General features: G+C 41.1%; 1 protein-coding gene across 1 annotated transcript in view; it reads right to left on the reverse strand.

Moving 5' to 3' along the window:
- The window catches only part of ralgapa2 (Ral GTPase activating protein catalytic subunit alpha 2), a 175,037-nt gene extending 160,280 nt beyond the window's left edge, over window positions 1-14,757 (reverse strand). Inside the window, 1 exon segment of the mRNA XM_034195116.1 lies at window positions 14,561-14,757. Within this exon segment, the coding sequence (XP_034051007.1) occupies window positions 14,561-14,666 (106 nt within the window). The 5' untranslated portion in view covers window positions 14,667-14,757.
- Between the last annotated feature and the right edge of the window lie 1,370 nt (window positions 14,758-16,127).

The following is a 16,127-nucleotide window of genomic DNA, read 5'->3' on the forward strand; positions in this document are numbered from 1 at the left end:
GAAGCGAAGTTTGATTAAAAAGTTGATTGGAGAGGGGAAAACTTATACGCCGGTGCAAAAAATTCTAGGCTGTTACAGCCTATAATTTTTTGCACCTGCGTATAAGTTTTCCCCTCTCCAATCAACTTTTTAATCAAACTACGCTGTTTTTCTGAACACTGTCTTGAACGTCCCATTTTCCTCGGACCTTCAAGAGAAAAGCATGTTGAACAGGTGCTGGCTTCATCCTTACATAGGGGACACCTGATTCACACCTGTTTGTTCCACAAAACTGACAAACTCACTGACTGACTGAATGCCACACTACTATTATTGTGAACACCTCCTTTTCTACTTTTTTTTTTTTTTTTTTTTTTACTAATAGCTCAATTTCATAGCCTTAAGAGTGTGCATATCATGAATGCTTGGTCTTGTTGGATTTGTGAGAATCTACTGAATCTACTGGTACCTTGTTTCCCATGTAACAATAACAAATATACTCAAAACCTGGATTAATCTTTTTAGTCACATAGCACTACTATTATTCTGAACACTACTGTAGTTCAGTACTAAATAATGTAATGACCTGTCCAGGCTCTACCATGCCTCTGGAGCACTATGGAACTCTCAACAGGATGAATGAGTACATATCATGGAGGGACAATGGATTTGTCCCTCAATCCACAGGTCCACCTTCAAGCCTTAGTTAGTGCAATCCATCTGTTCATCTGTTTACAACCTCAGCAAAAAAGCCCACACAGCCGAATTAGACAATAATTTATATGTTGAGAATAATTGATATTGCGGCTCAGTTCCATTTTGCTTGAGTCATAGAGCTCAGACCTTTTGCTAAGAACAAGATCTATGGTGAATAACACCAAGAAGCTTTAAGATAATAGGGGGAAAGCAAAGACAATGACCTACAATTGTTTAGCATCATCTAATGTCAGCAGCAGACAACTGAACACAACTACAACTGCTGCACTGAGTCAAGGCATTAATCATGATTTAATGAAGACCATTACGCCCTCTACTCAGTGTCTTTTCCAGCTTTAAATTATAAATGTAGTGAATATAATCCATCTATCTATATAGCAAGATGAGTCTGTGTGTGTGTGTGTGTGTGGGTGTGTGTGTGTGTGTGTGTGTGTGTGTGTGTGTGTGTGTGTGTGTGTGTGGTGTGTGTGTGTGTGTGTGTGTGTGAGTGAGAATGTGGATCTCTCTGACTGTTTGTCAGATCGGCCTCAGCTTTTGGATATGGCTTGTGCATGGCACGATGATGTGCATCCTTTATGAAGAAAATTTTGGGGATTAATTTTCAAAAACTTTATTTTGATTAACACTGTAGCACTAGTACTTCCAAGATGGCGCCCTCTGTGACGCCCCCGTCCTACTTTTCCGCCACCTACACGACTGTAAGTTACAGCAGGGAAACACTTCTGAACATTGGCGAAGTTCATCACAAACTTTTGAATCTTCAATCTTCAGTCTTAAACCCAGAAGCCTTCTGCCACTCTGGAGCCACGCCCCCTCTCACATACTGAATGGACAACAAACCTGATATGGTAATGCCATTCTATTTCAACGCTAGCAGGAAAACGCCCAAAACGCTTAAAGCTACGATCTGCCCCCATTTCGGGTTCATAAACGGCAATGACAAAGATGAGCTTCACAAAAGCAAAGCGATTTGCCAAATGGAAGTGAAGTAATGCAGAAATACAACTGTATACGAATGTGAGAAGTCAGCTTTAGTCAGCACGGAGGGTGGCCATTCCAACTGACACCACTCTTAAAGTTCAATGATTTTGCAACAACATGCCAACATGTGCACATCCATGCTGGTAAGAAGTAGGGTTGGGTATCAAGACACACCGGTTCTTTTCGAGTATCGTTAAGAATTGATTTGATCCACCGATATCAATACTCTTTTTGCTTAATGATTCCCTTATCGGTCCTTCAGGGCAGCCGTTGTTTTTGAAGGCGTTTGTTGGGAAAATGATCATTCCTCTATGTTGATTACAGACCCTGCAGCGGCTCTGTAATCAACCATTTCTGCAGCGCAACACCACTTTGAAGCATAAACCAGTGAAGCAATGCTTCAATCCACTAGCTCGTTGGTTCTCTGAGTCGCTGCTCTTCAGAAACAGGAAGTCCGCATCTTAACCCCTCTCAAAGCCATTAAAATATCATGAGTCACTTTTGTGTGTATTAAAGTCACTAACTGGGACTCTTGTCTTGTTGCAGTCAAGAAATGAGAATCGTCCCCCGTTCCGTTGGCACAGCTCCAAACGCTGTGCAGCTCTCTGCCGAGACAGAGACCAGTCGGAATTAATAGCTTCAAAACGAATCACAGCCTTAAATACAATGACACCTCTTACAAATGTTGTAATACAGACAAGAAACTACAATCGACTAAAATGTTTTTTTTTCCTCTCAAAATGAGATGTCCTGCATTCTTTATAAATTACATCCTGACATGCAGCACAGCCAGCTGCAAGAGCTCAGATGAATGGAAAGACATTCATGCCAATAATGTCTGAAAGGAAATGCTTTTGACAATAGCTAAAGATTTTGTTTATTTCTGTTTCTATTTAAGAGATAAAGGATCCACCCTGTAGAGTTTATTATGTCCAGAGTTTAAGGATCCAGTGACCAATGTCACATTCATTTACTTTAAGACTCAGTAAAATGTTGTTCAATTTCAATTAAAATTTAATTGGCTTATAAAGTGCCAAATCACAACAAAAGCCATCTCAAGGCACCTCACATAGAACAGTTCAATGTAAAAAATTAAAATAAATAAATAAAAATTAAAAAATTCAAATACATAATTAAAAACAGAAGTAAAACAATAAAACAGATAAAAAATAAAAACTATTCATAAGAAAGAGAATAAAAATAGGCTTTAAGTCTTGACTTAAAAACGTCCACGGCCTCTGACTGTCTCACGGTCACAGACCGTTCCACAGAGCAGGTGCATGATAAGAAAAAGCTCTTTGACCCATATCGATAAGGGACTCAATAAGGAATTGGATCGATAAGCAGAATCGATAGATAAAATCTTATCGATACCCATCCCTAGTAAGAAGTCCATTAAAATGTAGCTAGATTTCAAAACAAATGCTGTTGCCAGACTGTCTGCAGATAACATAAACAAATTCATACTTTTTACAATATTCCACCATACGTACCCTTTACCTCAAAAAAGAAATCTAACCAGCCTTCAAAACACTTTGAGAAATCATGTATTGCATTACTGTTTTTGCTTTTCCCCAATGACCAGAAAAACAAAAGGCACCGGTAGTGGCACTTTAACATTAGTGGAACGGAGTTCAACTCCCGACATTGTCCTTGCTAAAAGCCAAAATACGAGGTCTATTAGAAAAGTATCCGTCCGTATTATTTTTTTCAAAAACCATATGGATTTGAATCACGTGTGATTGCGTCAGCCAAGCTTGAACCTTTGTACGCATGCATGAGTTTTTTCACGCCTGTCGGTTGCGTCATTCACTTGTGAGCAGGCGTTGAGTGAGGAGTGGTCCACCCCTCTCGTCGTTTTTTTTCATTGTTTAGGAATGGCTCAGAGACTGCCACTTTGCTTGATCAAAATTTTTTCAGAAACTGTGAGGGACATCAAAGTGGACACCATTCGAGAAATTCAGATGGTTTTTGGTGAAAATTTTATGGGCTTCAAAGAGATTACGGAGTGTTACTGTTGCTTTAAGGATGGCCCAGAGCAACAGGTGGTGCGCCGCACTCCGAAGCCGCCATCGACAGGCTGAGTGACCATTTCATTTCTAAACGGATGGCTGTATGGATCTGTGACCATCGTGTGCAATTTCTCTGGTTATCACAAGAGCTGGACATCAACCATTTTCCGGCAGATTTCACTTTTAACAAGAGATTTTGTCATGGAAAGCCGAGCGGAGGCTTCGCGCGTCACGATGGATTCGCTACTGGAACGAGACAAAACCACCTCCGTTTTGGTCTCACAGGACGGCTTTGAGATGGTGTTCAGACAGCTGTCGGTGGTTTTTCCATCGAGTGATTATCCGAGAAATTGTGGATGTGCCTGGACATGCCAGAACATGTCCTGTGAGGCTTCATCACGGTGTTGTTTTGCACCAAGCGGCACCGCCGCAACACGCAAAGCCTCCTCTCCTCTTTCCATAACGAAAATTCCTGTAACAGTGGAATGTGCAGTTCATTTCCAAACTGGACGCTGTGTTTTATCCGGGATGTCATCTGACTAGCACAGGAATTGTGAAAAGATGTGGACATCAGCACTTTTTCGGCACATTGAGACAGACGTGAAGAGGAATTCCGCGTAATCTGTTTAATCTGCGTGGGGTAGACAGTTCTCAAAAACTGAGTGACTGCGCAAGAAGGATGGTTTTCTTTCACCAAAACATTAAATCGAGGCTTGCATCTCAGATGTACCTTCTGTCAAATTGTAGCTGAACTTTCAGGTCTTCTTTTAAAGAAAATCCTCTGTGCCACTTCAAGCTGTATAACTGGTGATGCAAAATGTAAAACATGCACTATGCACAATTTCTCCAATCACAACCACAGAAGCCTGTAACTCCTTCTGGGTCATCTGGCTGGCTTTCCTCACTCTTCTCCTTCTTGCACAGTCACTCAGTTTTTCAGAACTGTCTGCTCCGTATAGATTTACCATAGAGTGTCATACTGTTTGTATTTCTTCAGAAATTTTTCAATCTATTTTCATTTATATGGCACCGAATCACAACAGAGTTGCCTCAAGGCGTTTCATACAAGTAAGGTCTAACCTTACTAACCCCCAGAGCAGCAGTGGTAAGGAAAAACTCCCTCTGATTTGAGGAAGAAACCTTAAGCAGACCAGACTCAAAGGGGTGACTCTGCTTGAGCCATGCTACAGACGCAAATTACAGAACAATTCACAAAACAAATATACAAGAAATGCTGAATTGGTGCACAGGATGGGAGGGTCTTCAGCACAAATAACTGATGTAAATAAAGTTCAAGACATATTCAGTGACTTGGAAAAGTTCATGTATCCATCCCCTGACTTACCTGAAGAAAACTGGCAATTAAACTGATTATTTACAGGTAGTATACCAAAGGGGCTGATTACTTATGCACCCATCATCTTGGCTTTGATATTTTTAATAAATTTATATCAAGTTGTACAGATTTACTTTCAGTTTGAGTCTAAGGAAGATCATTTTAGATTTTTTTTAATATTCAGAAGCCTGATTTACTTTTTGTATTTGAAATGCCATAAACAAATTAAAATGTGTGAAATACCAAGGGGCTGAATACTTTTGCAAGCCACTGTATGAAAATAGTCATCAATCAATCCACACATTTCACAAAAAACTAAATGTCCCTGACTCACATTTTATATATATATATATATATATATATATATATATATATATATATATATATATATATATATATATATATATATATATGTTTGACCATGTTAAATAAATGTCAGTCTTTTTCTTAAAATAACTATTTGTGTGTGTCTTTGTATCTCAATGTCAACCATGTCTTAACTAATGCACACTTTGTCTGCTAAAACTATGTCAGAGTAAATACACCTCTTTATACATCCTACTTTCAAACACAGCCTCATACGACCGCCCATGAAACATCTACTTAAGCTCCCAATTTTCTATAGGAATACACACTTCCTACAGACATGGCACTACTTAAGAACAATATCTCAGATGAAAGATAGGAAAATTAAAGCTCAAAAAAGGATATGATATTCATAAACATACCTCGCAACCTACTTGATTTTATTCAAAGTGTCCATGTCCAAACAGTCCATTCTAAAATAAAGGAATAAATCAACAGCAGTACGGTTTAAAAAACATATTTAAATCACTTTGTTGTCATATGCCATTTTCATTTGGAGACTCAAGGCACCTTGACACTTGCATGAATTAGATCCCCGCACTGCTGCGCAATTCCTCACGCCAATACGTCCCGCTGGACGCCACACTATTTAAAATAATTAGGGATGTCCCAATCCGATCACGTGATTGGAAATCGGGCCCGATCACGTGGTTTCAGACTTGATCGAAATGGGACGTTGCATCCCTATCAGGAATCCGATATAGATTTTATCCTCATTATTTTGATCAGCGCTATTTCAAGCTCATTATTGCAGATTAATGGGCCTTTCACGCGTTGGAAGCGTCAGAGGCGTGAGACACGTTGCTTTTTAGAGGTGTCAGAAGCGTCGCTTTAGCTCGGCTTTTGATGCAACGCTTCTGATGGGAGCGCGCATTGCAGCTTGTCGGCAGGCTGACACAGTCAAACTTCAACCCAATCTTTCTTTTTTTTTTAAAATTGAACAAAAGAAAAAAACATAAGTTCAACCGGACATTCTCGCACACGCGTGCGTCTGAAACCGATTCCAGAGGAGAAAAGGGAACAAGAGTTGCGCAATGAATTTGGGAAGAAGAGATGGAACTGTAACCCGGACAGAGGTGGGGGGAGTTACGCACGCAAAGGTTTCTTTCGCAGAACTGCTGTTTGTGTGTTTATGCGCTCAGCCTGACGCCTCGATGGAATGACAAGAAGATGATGGACACTTTCTCACCGAAACTCTTGCTCAGTCATCCTTCCGTGCACAGCAGGACCCGGTACTGACCAAGTCCTCAGGATGACAATCTGTCATCTGATTAACAAAAACAAAAAAACAAATTGTACTGTGATCGTTTGTCTGCAAAACGGAGCGAGAGATGGTGTGCGCATGAGCGACGTGTGCACTCATCACATTTAGGAGCGCGTCTTAAAGAGCTTCCGTCTTCATTCACATTCACTGCTCTGAACTTGTTGAACACTGATAAAGCATTGGAGGGGCACAATGAGGACTGTCAGGACACAAATGTAAGGGTTTTTTTTCCTTTTACTTTTCAAGTTGACTTTTGAACTTTCCACGCTCTGAGCTGTGATGTAGCTTCGCACTGTCCAATAGGAACAATGCGTCGGGCCAAAACACGGAAGACTAGTGGCAGAAACCACTGATCTGTACAAATGGTAAATGGACTGCATTTATATAGCGCTTTTCCATCTGCATCAGACACTCAAAGCGATTTACAATAATGCCTCTCATTCACCCCGATGTCAGGGTGCTGGCATACAAGGCACTCACTACACACCGGGAGCAATAGGGGATTAAAGACCTTGCCCAAGGTCCCTTAGTGATTTTCCAGTCAGGCGGGGATTTGAACCACAGATCAGTGCAGAAATCATGTGTCTGAAGAAAAATCCTTGGAAATATTTTTTGTTGTTGTGGTTTGTTATCTCAAAATTTCTGATTACTGTTTAAAAAAGTTTAGAACACTTGGAATTAACATAGCTAAATCAATAAATGGTTCGTTAGAAACCTTTCATCTATAAATTAAAACTACCTGTTATTTCAGATTAGATAATTTCTTGTTTAACATAAGGAACCTTGGACATTTATTTTTAGACAAATAAAATAACGTGGAAATTTGTACATTTTTAAAGTCTGGTAGATTATTACTTGATTGTTCAAGCTACCTCAAAGAGAAGTGCACCGTTTAGTGATAAATAATAAAATAAGGTGATTAAAATGAAATTATTATATATTTAGCATTTGTTCATTCAGTTTTTTTAAGTATCGGATCGGGACTCGGTATCGGCAGATACTCAAAATCAGATGACTCTGACTCGGATCGGGGCCAAAAAACATGATCGGGACATCCCTAAAAATAATAATTTTGTAGCTGATGACACATTTGCTCTCCAAACTTGGCTGATGAAGCCATTCTCTCATTGCTTCCAGAATCCCAGACAAATTATCTACAGCTGCAGGCTGTCTCGTGTTCCCCCGTGCGGTGGAGAACACATTTGGAACCTTGTTTCAAAGGTCTTCTTCTTTCTCTTTCGGCTGGTCCCGTTAGTGTCTCCCCCTGGATGGGGCTCAACTCTCTTAAATTAAAAGGATTTCTGTATAAACATATAAAATCTGTAGTGATCGCTGTCCCCATTATACAATAACAGCCTAATTTTTTTCCATCATAGAAATAGCTAAAGTCTGTGTTAATGACGGAAAGAAAAAAAAAAAGAATATAACCACTCTACACATCTAATCTGAGCTTATCCAAGTCACATAACTCCTGTTGTCCCAACACCTTTCCAACATTTCCTTGAACGGGCTTTTAGTTCCTGTGATGGTAGAGGAAGTACCAGCTGGTGCTTGCAAGGTTAAGAAGTCTACAAATGGTTAAACAAAGCTTTCCCTGCTAAAACATCACACCAGCAACATGTTTTTTCAGACTGAAAACAGCACGATTCAATGAAAACACTATTAAACTATGAACTGATGAGGTGGTGGTGACTGGCTGAAAGTGCAAACATTTTACACCATTCAGTTTTGTTTCCCCATTTACATGCAAACTCTTGGCACACAAGATTTATTGTTGAACTGACGAATTGGTGATGGGATGAACCAAGTGAAAAGTGAAATTTAAATTTCTATTTCATGAATCAGTGGTGGTTCTCACAAAAACAATCCTCTCAGTAAAAAAAAAAAAAAAAATTCAATCAATCAATGGATTTCATTTATATAAGAAAGGAATTTTTAAAAGGAATTCTGGTGGTGCTTTGTCACAGTGAAAGCAAAGTTAACAGGGGCCACAGAATGACTTTGGGCAGGAAAACGTCAGAGAAAAACCATTTGTGCCTCCAGCGAGACACGCTGTGAGTGATCAGGTGGTTTGCTCTTGTAATTAACAACCACAGCCAAATGCAGCCAGGCATGACCAGCAACTTAACATGCAGCAGCTTTCACACTCTATCCCACAGATCTGCTCAGTGACCAGAAAACCATCACAGGCCCACTCTGAAAATAGCCCAGTCCACAGACTGCACTCTCAATCTAATACTGCTGACAGTATGACCACATTCAACAAGCTGGTTTAACAAATTTATACAGTTCTCCCACAATAGTATAAGGGGACTTAAGCCTCATGGTTTGTGTTCTCAGCTCAGACCTTCATGTACGTCGTTGTGAATTCAATAACCTACAAGACCACAAAAGCGCACAAGTCTACGAGCCATATTCCAAGTCCACAGCACCAATCTCTCGTCATTACTTCCTGTCCGGACAGGAACCAGCAGCACCAGGAGGAAATCCTTCCTCAGCTGAAAACACTAAATTCAAGCAGGATCGGGGACATCAACATTTGGCCCACATATCTGCTGCTGGCAAAACAGACCAATCTTATTTTTAACTGCAGAAAAGGGGAAAGGAAAAACACCAACGATGAGGACCTACACACAGCCAGAGCGCTGTAGTGACCTTCACTTTGGCTGCACTGGTCTTGACATTGAAGGCGAGCTACGATAACAGAAGGCACAAACACTTCAAGCATTTTTACTGAAGCCCTGCGAGTAAGCAGATAGTGACTATCAGATATGAAGGTCCTGGTCCATCTGCAGAGGAAACAATAGAGCAGCAGACATTCTGCTCAGAAAAGGATGTGAAGCAGAAAAGTATGAGCTCCTTTCAGAAAAAGGTGTAAACCAGTGCTCATCTACATTTTTCTGAAACCATCTTTCCAGAACATACAAGGTCTATTAGAAAAGTATCCGACCTTATTTTTTTCAAAAACCATATGGATTTGAATCACGTGTGATTACATCAGACATGCTTGAACCCTCGTGGGCATGTGAGAGTTTTTTCACGCCTGTCGGTTACGTCATTCGCCTGTGGGCAGTCTTTGAGTGAGGAGTCTCCCACCCTCTCGTCGTTTTTTCATTGTTTAGGAATGGCTCAGAAACTGCTGCTTTGTTTGATCAAAATTTTTTCAAAACTGTAAGGCACAACTGAGTGGACACCATTCGATAAATTCAGCTGGTTTTCGGTAAAAATTTTAACGGCTGATGAGAGATTTTGGTCTGGTAGTGTCGCCGTAAGGACAGCCCACGGCGCCTGACGGCGATCTGCGCTTCAAGGCGGCAGCGTCTCGCCGTTTCAAGTTGAAAACTTCCACATTTCAGGCTCTGTTGACCCAGGAAGTCGTCAGAGAACAGAGAACTTTCAGAAGAAGTCGGCATGAGGAGTTTATTCGGACATTCCATTGTTAACGGACATTTTGTAATGAAAGAATGTGCGGGCAGAGCCGCATGTTGGGCCGGACCCGACCACGGGGGGTCGCGACAGGAAAAACACCTCCGTTGGAAACCTTAACGGGCAAGTTGGAACATGCCCAAGCTGTTAAACAATTTCTGTTACTCACTTGTTGAAAGCCATCAAAAGCCGCCTGAATTTTACAAATGGTTTTCAACACGGAGGTGTTTTTCCTGTCGCGGCGCACACAGATTCACTGAGTCGTCACGGAAACGACTCGGCGAATTTGCGCGCATGTCTTTCATTAAAAAATGTCCTTAAACAGTGGAATGTCCGCATAAAGTCCTCATGCCTGCCTCTTCTGAATCTTCTCTGTTCTCTCACGATGTCCTGGGTGAATTAAGCCTTAAATTAGGATGTTTTCAGGTCGAAACAGGCCGACGACGGCGCCTGGAAGCGCTGCGCAACGTCCCGCTCCGTGGGAAGTCCTTACAGCGACAGAAACACCCCATAATCTCTCATCAGCCATTAAACTTTTCACCGAAAACCAGCTAAATTTCTCGAATAGTGTCCACTCGGATATTCCTCACAGGTCCAGAAAAAATTTTGATAAAGCAACGGGCGCCGTCTCGAGCAGCGTATGAAACAAAGGAATTCAGCTGAGAGGGCTGAACCACATCTCACTCAAGGCCTGCCCACAGGGAAATGATGTCACTGACACGCGTGAAAAAACTCACGCATGCGCACGAGGGTTCAAGCATGACTGGTGTAATTGCACATCATTCAAATCCATATAGTTAAAAAATAAATAAATAAAAGTGTCGGTTTCTTATCTAATACACCTCGTACATCACAGCAGGTTCACATCCTTTTTCAACACTCAGGCAAACAGAGCTGCAATTACATCAGTTTTATGACATCATAAATACGGCCCTTGCCTGTCTATGGCATGAGAATGGCTTGAACTGCTGCTACTCTTCAGGTCATCAGGTGTGTCAATTGAAAACATGTTGGCCAAGAAGCCAAAAACCATACACAAGACCTGCCTGCATGAGATATCTGTGTCAGAACATTCCTGAAAGGTCTATCAGTGCCAGCAGTAGAACAGTAAGCATGAACAATTCAGCTGAACATGAACGAAAGAGTCTCCTTGCGTCCATCTGTGTTTATCTGTTTAATGTGTCACCATGCTGTATTAGCATAACAGGCGGGGGACCTCAGCCCAGTATGGATGTTTAGTCAATGCTGAATGAATGATCAAAAATTATTAGTCACCTGAACACTGGGCACTTTGTGTGTTAGGTCAGCAAAACAAATTATACTAGCAGCCACTGGGAGAAACATGACGGCCAGAATGTAGGCAAATACAGGATGAAATATACAACAGAACAGGGATGGAGTACACAAGAGTACACACTGGAGTACACAAGGCTGGTGATGATACCAAAACTGCAAATTACTGATGGCTAGCTCAAAACACTATTCTGGAACTGGGACCACTTCAGGATCCCACAGGAAGAGTTAGAGGACTTGGCCAGGGAAAGGGAAGAGTAGGATGAGCTGTCCCTGTGACCCAAAACTGGATAAATGGCAGGAAATTAATTAAAAAAAAAAGAGCATGTTTTGAAACATTCCAGTTGATCTGTGCCTGCTGATGTCCAAACTTTAAAACAAGTGAACAAACCAGGATGGCACTTTTTTATTATTTCATATTTAAAGGCTCATGTCAGTGTAGGCTTCTGTACGTGCACCGTTCTGTATGTGCATGAGTGCATATGTTCTTTGCAATTACAGTAAAACTTACATATAATGGATTCAAGTGGACCAGTAAATTTTATCCGTTATAATCGAAATCAGCTATATGTACAAAACAATCATCAACCTCCAAACCAACGATATGGTACGTACAATTTCCTACATGAATTACGAGTCATTTGAGAATCTTTTTCCAACACCGTGTTGTGAAGTTTGTGGACTTTTGATCCATGACCGAAATATAATAGCTGGGTGCACTGCAAAAACTTTTAAAATATGATGGGAGAGGAAGGAGTGAAACTGTAGAAGTGACAAATCACAGCCCTGTGCGGTCTCCAATTTAGCAAGTGTACGGGTTTGCAGCCCCGCAGAGCGTTCTGACCTAAAGCGGTTTGGTTTGTCACTCCCGGGGATATGTGTGAAAGATAACACCATATTACAGTGCAGGCAGCAAGCAGCATTTTGTTAATAATCACTGGCCTTGAATTATGCCCTGCCTCGTTTAGGTCCATGTTTCAGCATAGTTTGAAAAAAATTAATGGAATTTTAATCACGGACATACGGTACCCACTTTTCTTGAATTGGCAAGCTAAACTTCATTTCACACTCTGTTACTGGGCATGTCTATACTGCTCTGTCATTTACATGTGAAGGATTTTTAATGGAAATACATTTACGAAGGGGCAGGACATTTTATCTGATGTGAGCAAAAATCTGTTATACAAAATTCGTTATACGAGGTCTGTCAATAAAGTTACGGTCCTTTTTATTTTTTTCAAAAACTATATGGATTTCATTCATATGTTTTTACGTCAGACATGCTTGAACCCTCGTGCGCATGCGTGAGTTTTTCCACGCCTGTCGGTGACGTCATTCGCCTGTGAGCACTCCTTGTGGGAGGAGTCGTCCAGCCCCTCGTCGGAATTCCTTTGTCTGAGAAGTTGCTGAGAGACTGGCGCGTTGTTTGATCAAACTTTTTTCTAAACCTGTGAGACACATCGAAGTGGACACGGTTCGAAAAATTAAGCTGGTTTTCAGTGAAAATTTTAACGGCTGATGAGAGATTTTGAGGTGATTCTGTCGCTTTAAGGACTTTTCACGGTGCGAGATGTCGCTCAGCGCTCTCAGCCGCCGTCGTGAGCCTGTTCAAGCTGAAAACCTCCACATTTCAGGCTCTATTGATCCAGGACGTCGTGAGAGAACAGAGAAGTTTCAGAAGAAGTCGGTTTCAGCATTTTATCCGGATATTCCACTGTTAAAGGAGATTTTTTTTAATGAAAGACGTGCGGACGGGTCCGCGCGTCGGGACGCAGCCGCCGCGACGCTCCGCCACAGGAAAAACACCTCTGTTGAAAGCCTTAAGGACAAGTTGGAACATGTCCTGCCTGTTAAACAATTTCTCATATACTCACTCCACTGAAAGCCATCAAAAGCCGCCTGGATTTTACAAATGGTTATCAACACGGAGGTGTTTTTCCTGTGCCGCCGCACCGCGTCGGCTGCGTCCCGACGCGCGGATCCGTCCGCACGTCTTTCATTAAAAAAATCTCCTTTAACAGTGGAATATCCGGATAAAATGCTGAAACCGACTTCTTCTGAAACTTCTCTGTTCTCTCACGACGTCCTGGATCAATAGAGCCTGAAATGTGGAGGTTTTCAGCTTGAACAGGCTGATGACGCCGCCTGAGAGCGCAGCGTGACGTCTCGCACCGTGAAAAGTCCTTAAAGCGACAGAATCACCTCAAAATCTCTCATCAGCTGTTAAAATTTTCACTGAAAACCAGCTTAATTTTTCGAACCGTGTCCACTTCGATGTGTCTCACAGGTTTAGAAAAAATTTTGATCAAACAACGCGCCAGTCTCTCAGCAACTTCTCAGACAAAGGAATTCCGACGAGGGGCTGGACGACTCCTCCCACAAGGAGTGCTCACAGGCGAATGACGTCACCGACAGGCGTGGAAAAACTCACGCATGCGCACGAGGGTTCAAGCATGTCTGACGTAAAAACATATGAATGAAATCCATATAGTTTTTGAAAAAAATAAAAAGGACCGTTACTTTATTGACAGCCCTGGTATATGGTGTTTATTACATGGACTTTGCTTTTGTCCGGTTTATACGATGACTGTGTAGGTGCGTTTTACTGTATTTGCTCAGGAAGGTCTTTAAGAACAATCATGCATATTTATTGTGATTGTGAAGGTAAAATGTGCAAATTTTACGTTGTGTTTGCACAATGTTACACAGCAATAGAAAGCAAAACAATGTCTTTAGATTAACATGAATGAATGAATGGATGGATGGATGGATGGATGGTTGAATGTTTTGGATGCAGACGCAGCTGCTGGCTTTAAGTTTCTGCAAACAAATAAAATGATGTAACACTCCAAAACTTTGCAGGTAACATTTCTGATGCCAGCTCTTCAAATAGAGTGTGGGACAGATTGCAGTAAAATTTATTTACAGTGAGAAATAACCGGGTCACAGAACTTGATGTTACACCTGCGCTAATGCTGGCTGGCTAGCTGGAGCTCACGTTAGCCTCGCTCTCCGTTAGCGCGTCTGAAAACGTGACAGAGTTCACACGGTGGGCGACAAACACCCCACGGAGCCACGGCGCTGACGGAACAGTGCGTGTCGTTTGCCTGTAGGCAGAGACAGCTAACCGCTACAGCTGGCAGCTAGCTGTTAGCGCCGCTAGCTAAGCCTCGGCACTTCACTCACCTAACAGCGACCGCAGGTGTTTGAGGCGGGTTAGAACATCCTTCTTTGGGTCCAGAACTTTCTGTGTAGATTTCTTGACGTCTCCATGCCCCCTTCGAGTGAACATTCCGCTGTAAAATGCGACGGTGGAATCTGGACTGGCTTGTGTGTGACCATAGACTGAACCTGATGTCACTCTCCTCTTTCTTTGTGGCTGTCTGTGTAAACACGGAAGCAAAGCCCGCAACAGTGGCCACGCCCCCTTGTTTATAAAGTGCGAGGTACGTTACGTGTTGGTATCTTCAAAAATATTAAATAAATAAATGCAGCATCAGTAAAGGGGAATCTGGAATGGCACATCAGGTCTGCAGCCATGATTTGGCGCTATATAAATTACATAAATTAAATTAAATTAAATACCCGACTGCATCACTTTCAGTCATTTTGGATGGTGGCTCTGAAATGCAAAACACAGCCGTGCTGTAGGAAAACAACTCTGTGCAGAAAAGAGGAAAATATTTCAAACAGCACACGGAATGCATTTATATAGCGCTTTTCCATCTGCATCAGACACTCAAAGCGCTTTACACATCAATGCCTCAAATTCACCCCAATGTGAGGCTGCTGCCATACAAGGAGCCCACTACACACCGGGAGCAACTAGGTGAAGGACCTTGCCCAAGGGCCCTTAGTGATTATCCAGTCAGGGTTGGATTTGAACTGAGGATCCTCTGGTCTCAAGCCCAATTATGCTTACAGCGATTTATTTTATTTTATTTTGTCCTTAACCACTAGACCATCACCTCCCCTAAAGGAAAATAACAAACAAAATCAAAAACAAAGTAATATTTTGGACAACACATTAACAAATCAGAAAACAGAATAACATTTTGAAAATAAAATAAAATGATAAGCAGAATCAAAGTGACAATAAGAATAATATGTCAAACTTTTTTTATAAAATGACAAAGTCATTGACAAGCTAATTATCAAAAACTGACAATATGACAGAATATTAGAGAGCGTATCAGCAAATCTGAAAATGGAACAAACGTTTTGCAGGGTGGCCCTGAAATGCGAAATACAGCGATAAGAAATAAGAAAATATTTCAAACGACACACAGACATCAGAGGAAAATGGCTGAAACAAACTCAAAAACAAGATTGGAGAACATATTAAGAAATCAGAAAACAGAGCAGCATTTTGGAAAACATTAGGAAACCATCATGCAAAATAATAATTAGCATATTATGCAAGCATTTTTAATGGTATTTGTAAAAAAAAAAGAAAAAAAAAGAGGCAAAACTGAAGGCATAACACTATGTTGGAAAGCTGATAACCAAAACATCACATCATTTTCAAGAATGCATTCACCGCTATTAAAACAGGGATGGAATTTCGCAAAACAAACCAGGAAATAAAATAGCATTTACCATTATAATATTTTAAAATGACCTTTCTGAAAACATACTGAAAAATTAAAGGCAGACTACAATAAATTGCTTTTTTATTCGTTGATGAGATTTAATCAATTGAATTTTCTTGCATGTTAAATGTTTTACAAGAAAGTTTTGAGAAAAAAGGACA

Source organism: Thalassophryne amazonica, chromosome 19, assembly GCF_902500255.1.
Source record: "Thalassophryne amazonica chromosome 19, fThaAma1.1, whole genome shotgun sequence".
Classification (NCBI taxonomy): domain Eukaryota; kingdom Metazoa; phylum Chordata; class Actinopteri; order Batrachoidiformes; family Batrachoididae; genus Thalassophryne; species Thalassophryne amazonica.